This window comes from Chiloscyllium plagiosum, chromosome 37, assembly GCF_004010195.1.
Source record: "Chiloscyllium plagiosum isolate BGI_BamShark_2017 chromosome 37, ASM401019v2, whole genome shotgun sequence".
NCBI lineage: Eukaryota > Metazoa > Chordata > Chondrichthyes > Orectolobiformes > Hemiscylliidae > Chiloscyllium > Chiloscyllium plagiosum.
Window position 1 is genome coordinate 27,221,602 of NC_057746.1, and position 6,415 is coordinate 27,228,016.

Genomic DNA, 6,415 nt, shown 5'->3' on the forward strand with positions numbered 1-6,415 from the left:
GGGTGGGAACAAGAAATGGGGTCAGAAGGGTGGGAACAAGGAATGGGGTCAGAAGGGCGGGAACAAAAAATAGGGTCAGAGGAGTGGGAACAAGGAATGGGCAGAGGGGTAGGAAAAATCAATCGGGGTGGGAACAAGGAATGGGGTCAGAGGGGTGGGAAGAAGGAATGGATCGGCAGGGTGGCAACGCAAGAGTGAACAGAGAGTAGGGAGGATTCCCTTTGAAAGACGCAGCGGTTGTTCGTCAGGGGGAAGATGCAAGTTCCTTGATCCCTGGGCAGCACAGAGCCCTCCCTCTCCGCGTGTGGAGTGTGAGTGGGGAGAACACGCTGAGGCTCCTCGGCCAACACCAGCCCCCACACCCCCGAAAGGCCATCACCAAAGCGGACTTCTCTGTCGAGTTGTCGCTGCTGCAGGCGGTGAAGCTGGAGGCGATGGCCGACGGCGGGGGGAAGCTGCTGCGCTTCAGGTTCCCGGAGCACGACTCGACGGCGCTGCGGAACATGGACGAGCTGCGGCGGGGCGAGTGGTTCTGCGACGTGACGGTGCTGGCGGGCGGCCTGCGGTTCCCGGGCCACCGGGTGGTGCTGGCCGCCTGCTCGCCGTTCCTGCGCGACCGCTTCCGCATGGAGCCGGCCCGCGAGGTCACCGTGCTGCCCGCCACCGCCGCCCCGCAGGCCGTGCTCCGCCTGCTGCTCGCCTGCTACACCGGCCGCCTCGAGTTCCCCTTCGCCGACATCCTCGACTACCTGACCGCCGCCAGCTGCCTGCAGATGGAGGACGTGGTCGAGCAGTGCCGCCGCTCGCTCTCGCCCTGCGTGGTGGCCGCCTCGCTGCTGCGGCTCGCCCAGGACGGGGGCGGCGGCGAGGCCGAGGACGGAGCGGGGCCTGCGGCCGCTGGAGGAGGCCTCCGCCCGGGCCGCTCCTCCGGAAACCCGCGCGTCGGAGCGGCTGCGAACCGGGCGGCGGAGAGACTCGAGGCCGAGGCCTCCCCCCTTCCTCCTCCCACCCAACCCCCTGGGACGACGGGGGCGGTGCGAGGCGTCGAACCGGTCAAACTCGAGGCCCAGGCTTCTCCACCACCACCTCCTCTCCTAGGCCCCGGTGACCGGGAGGCTCTCGCCGCCCCTCACCCGCCTCCTCCGCCCGCCGCCGATTACCTGGAGACGGAGGGCCGCGTCCACCGGAGGCCGGGGCTGGAGGTGGGCCAGGGGGAGGGAGGGGAGGAGGGGGGCGATGGCGGAGATGGGGAGGAGGACCGGGCCAAGGCCGAAGGGATGGTGGCCGAGGCCTACCCGCCGGGCACCGGGGCGGAGGAAGGAGGGGAGGAAGAGCCCGAGGACGACTACGAGAGCTCGGCCAGCGAGGAGTGCCGGGCCTCGGGGGGTTTCTACGGCGGAGGGGCGGCAGGGGGTTTCTACCAGCGGCCCGGGCTGGGAGAGGAACCGCAGGCCTCGGGCCTGGAGGAGGGCCCCGGGCCCGGTCCTGCTCCCGGAGCCGGGGGCTTGGCCGAGCCGCCCCTCCTGTGCTCGGAGTGCGGGGCCCCGTTCGAGCAGCGCAGCGGCCTGGCGGCCCACCTGCTGCTCCACAAGCTGTACATGTGCCCGCTCTGCGGCAAGCTCTTCAAGAAGAACGCGCGGCTGGCCCAGCACCTCAACGTGCACACCGGCTTCAAGCCGTACGGCTGCGCCGTCTGCGGCCGGGCCTTCACCCAGAACCGCTCGCTCAAGGACCACATGAACGTCCACAGCGGAGACTCGCCGCACAGCTGCGGCTACTGCGACATGCGCTTCACCCACTACAACACCCTGCGGGTCCACCTCCGGGACCAGCACGGCAAGACCACCAGCGGCAAGAACTCCGGGGAGCCCAGGCTGGCCGAGATCAACGTGGTAGTGCCCTAGGTGGACGGGGGGTTCAGGGTGGCCCTGGGGTGATGGGAGCGAGGGAGGTGTGCTGTATGGGGCTGGGGGGTGCCCTCCCACGTAAGTGGGTGGGCAAGGCGTAGGGAGGGACGCGCAGGCATTGGAGTGGAGCACACGGTGGTGGGGTGGGCGGTGTATCCCTAGGGGTTGGGTTGGCATTAAGCAGAATAGGAGAAATGTAAATCTCTGGGGTGGTACGTCTGTTGGGCTTGATCCCTTGGGGAATGGGGAGGGTGTGTGTATGTAATCGGATCCCCAGAGGTGAATGAGGTACTGTCTCTGGATCGTGAGTGAAAGGATCCTTCCAGAAGAATTGAGAGTGTTTGAAGAGTTCCCTATTATGTTGTTGGGGGAGTGGCAGGGTAATAAGTAGAACAATTTGTGGGATGGCTGGGGTAAGGTAACACATTCTGATGATGGGTACTCCATACCAACCTTAAAACCTCAGCCCCTGCACACACGTGCAAATTCCACTCCAGATAACACACAGTTCCTCCTCCTTTTTGTAGTGCCCCTCGCGCCTGCCTCCTCCTCTCTCCATCTCAGAAGAGCTGCTGCTCTTCTCCCTCCCTCCACATTATATTCAACCTCACCTACAGTCTCTATCATATTCTCTGACCCCTATCCAATAAGATGTGGGAGCAAAGTAGGTCAATACTCCCCTTGCATCCACTCCACCATTCAATAAGATCATGGCCGATCTGACCTCACTTTCTCCATGGCCGATCTGATCATTCTTTCTGCATCTAGGTCAAGTTCTCAATTTTGTCAAGATCAAAGGAGCTACATCACCAGCAAACATGCCCTTGCAACTGGTTCCCTGGGGCTCTGAGGATAGAACCTCCATTTTACTGACTGTCCTTGAGGTCTTTGCCCTGGTCACTGAGGCTTTGCGACAAGATGATCAGCCAAATTCCAAATTGTACTACAGTCTGAGACATCAGACTGCAGAGCAGGAAGCCATTCACCTTTCATGGCTCTGCAGGTTCCTTGGTAATATGATTCAATTAATCAAACTCCCATCACTTTGTAAATATCATTTTCCCCTTCTGCTATTTGTCGAATTTACAAAGATCATAGATCTCACATCATGGATGATGGTTCTTCAGCCAACTGTGTCAGCTGCTGTCTATCTAACATAATTCTACTCTCCAGCCTGGGGGCTATAGCCCTGTAAGTTACAGCATGTTAAATGCAGATTGAAGTGCTTGTTAAATTTGATAGTCAAAATCTGTTATTGAATCTCTTTCCACTGCCCATCTGGGTAGTGTCTTGCAGATTGCTACCTGTAGTAATATTTCTCCTTGTCACCTCTGGGTTCTTCTGCTGATTAACTTGCTCCTATGCCCTCTAGTTTCCAACTCTTGTAACCAATGGAAACAGTTTCTCTGTGTTTGCTTTGATGAAACTATTAATGATTTTGAGCATCTCTCAATTTTGCACCTAATCTCCTTCCCCTACACCAAACCACCACCACCAAGAACAGTCCCAAGCGCTCCATATCCTTTAGCCCGGAACAATTTTTGGAGACCTGCACCTACCCCAACCCTAATGTCCTTTCTAAAGTGCTCCAAGGGTCCTGAACAGGACAAAGTATCCCAGCTGAGGCCTTGCCTATATTTTGTCCAGGTTTAGTTTAACCTCTGCTTTGTATTCTGCCAGTATTTACGAAACTACGATTACTAAGTATTTGTAACACCAGTCATGGCTAGTTTTATATGCTGCTAAATCAATTCCCAATGAGAGCAGAATGATTAAAGGACCAGTGTAGCTTTCAAACCTTCTTGACTGTTCCCATCCCTGCTGAGAATGAGCTGTGACCTACCAAGCCACCCTTTAAGTCCATTAGAGAGCTTGTCTTTTCCATCTCAGTAGAGTTTTATTACATGTAAAAAATAGAATGTATAGTTTTTAGATTGTGTTGTGGTTCATTTCAACTCTAAGGATAATATTGGTGTCAATCTTCAGCTGCTTGACAAATAAATATAAATTTCATAAATTCTCTCGTCTGATAAATTTGACATCAAGCATGCTTGCTAAACTCCTACATGGTGTTGAGGATGGTGTAGAAAATTAAGGGAATAAAATTATTAATCCCATAGACAGTGGTAACACAATTGTTACTGATCTCAAACATAAGGGCATAAATATTACTAATCTCAGGCATGGTGGAAACAGGCTTGTTACTAATCTTTGACATTGATAACAATCCTGCACAATCTGAAACAGCAGGGAAGAACAGGATTATTACTAATCTTAGATAGAGCAGAATTGTTACAAATCCCCAAAAATAGAGAAGATAGCAATGTTGGTTAATTTAATTCATGGTGGAAATCTGATTTTTACACATCTCTAGACAATGAGGGCAAGATTGTGACTAATGCCAAAAATGGTGGGAACAAGATTGTAACTAATCTCAAATGGGGAGAGGGGCAGAATTACTATTCTCATAAATATTATTCATTCTGCAAAGACATGAACTGAATCTAGTTTGAGTCCATAAATGGCAATTTTAACTTAACACTGACAAGCAAATGAGACAGCTATTATGACAGCTAAGACTTGCCATTTTACCAATGAAAGGAAGTTTATCAATTAATAATTACTAAAACACTGATTCGTGTGGGGATGTATAAAACATAGCTGGTAGGTTTGTTAGCTAAGAGTTTGTGAATCTGTGTGACTGTGGTATTTGTCAGCAGAAAACGGTTCGAGATTCAGAGAAAGATCCAGTTTCAAATGTGCCGACCTTTGGAGTGATCCTATAGCAATTGCTGGAACCATGCAATATCAAAACATTAGAAAGTGCTGAATCTGATGCCAACTGACTGTCAGAATGATTCACAACCAGACGGATTCTGTGTCAGAACTACCAGATTATAGAGCCAAAAGCATCTTATGATTAACGCACTCAGTCCCAGTTTGACAGAGGATTATGTCAAATGGATCCTGTTCTAGATCCATCCAGTGCTAGAGTACTGAGTGCAAAGTCTGACATCTAATAGCAAACAGATCTAGTGACATAGAATTCTAATACCAGAGCTCAAGTGACAGAAACCGTGGTCGATTCATTGCTAGGGAAATCGAGTGACAGTATTAGAGAAAGGATTCATTGGCAGATGTCAAATGACAGATCCAGTGATTAAATGAAAGAGTGCTGAAGCAGGTGTATCTGGTGAATGGTACATTGAGTGTTGGGAGATCCAGTTACAGAGATTGAATGAAGAGTTCTACAAAGATTGATCAATAGAGATAAATAGTGATAATTAGACTGAGTGACAGTGATCTAGCAATTAGGGTTCTACTATGCTATTTCAGAAAAAGTGACAGATCTGTGGCAAAAAGATCAAGTATCGGGAAGATCCAGTGATGAATCATATGAATGGGCGTGGGCAGAGATTCTAATGGAACAGAAATAAAGTGATGGTGAAGGTTCTATTTATGGACTGACTGACAGGTAGGAGAGATACAGTGACAGATGAAGTCATGATGAGAGCCTATTCACAGATTGTGCGGCAAGGAGATCCTATGCCAGTGAGATCAGGTACGAGAGGGTTCTAATGACTGATAAATTGAGCTGAAGTAAGATGGGAGTGCCTAGGAGATCAAGTCAGAGATCTTATGAGATAGGGTTCCAGTGATGGATCGAGTAAATAAACAAGAGTGTGATTGGGGAGATCTAGTGGAAGAGAGTAAGCAATAGAGATGCAAATACATTGATTAGTGATCTAGTACTAGGAAGTTTGAAATCTGGGGATTAGTGATAGTTTTCTATTCCAGTTAGTGAGCTATAAAGTGTCAGTATGATCAATCGATTGATTGGCCGATCCAATGTTAGGGAGGTTGAGCGATATCAGTGACAATGCTAAGAGGTCGAGTGCTAGGGATTCAGTGGCATGCACCAACAGTGCCAATGTTATTGGGTGCTACAGGGATTCAGTTGCGGGTTCAACATCGGGGAAATCTATTTACCGAGAGATCGAATGACCCAGTGGAAGGTACCAGCGTCGGAGACATCAAATGAGGATCCCCCCTCCGCCCCGGCAGAAAGACTTGAGTGCAACAGAGATCCATTGACGGGGGAGAAGAATAACAGAAAGAACGAGTTTATGGTGAGACCCAATGAGCGCGGGATCGAGTGATGGAGAGACCATGTGCCGAGTAGGTTTCCAGTGGCAGACATCGAGCGATATCAGGGGCCGGGGGGGATCCAGTGCGGCTCGGAGATTGCGCAACGGGAGATCTGGTGAGAGAGATCGAGCGACGCTGGAATCGGCGACGGGTATACGTCCGATCGAGGGGGGAGAGATCCAGTGACACAGACCTACAGGGAAGGGGGGAGAGATCCAGTGGCCAAGAGATCGAGCGACATCCGGGGGACGGGGAGACCGAGCGGCGGGGGCGATCCAGTGAGGAGGGATCAAGTGACCGGGAGATCCTGGAGGGGGGGGAAGGCTGGTGGAAACTCCGCGGCTGCGGCTGGTCGGCCC

The 6,415-nt window shown here is 51.9% G+C and overlaps 2 protein-coding genes across 2 annotated transcripts in view; both read left to right on the plus strand.

Moving 5' to 3' along the window:
- The first annotated feature begins 434 nt into the window (after positions 1–434).
- LOC122541533 (zinc finger and BTB domain-containing protein 12-like) lies at positions 435–3,924 on the plus strand. The gene has a single exon (XM_043678361.1). The coding sequence runs from the start codon at positions 435–437 to the stop codon at positions 1,902–1,904; it is 1,470 nt and encodes a 489-aa protein (XP_043534296.1). The 3' UTR covers positions 1,905–3,924.
- Positions 3,925–5,778: 1,854 nt separating this feature from the next.
- LOC122541419 (zinc finger and BTB domain-containing protein 12-like) overlaps positions 5,779–6,415 on the plus strand; it is an 11,893-nt gene continuing 11,256 nt past the window's right edge. The window contains exon 1 of the mRNA XM_043678178.1: positions 5,779–6,037. The gene's annotated coding sequence lies outside the window, so the exon portion shown is untranslated. The remainder of the gene's footprint in view (positions 6,038–6,415) is intronic.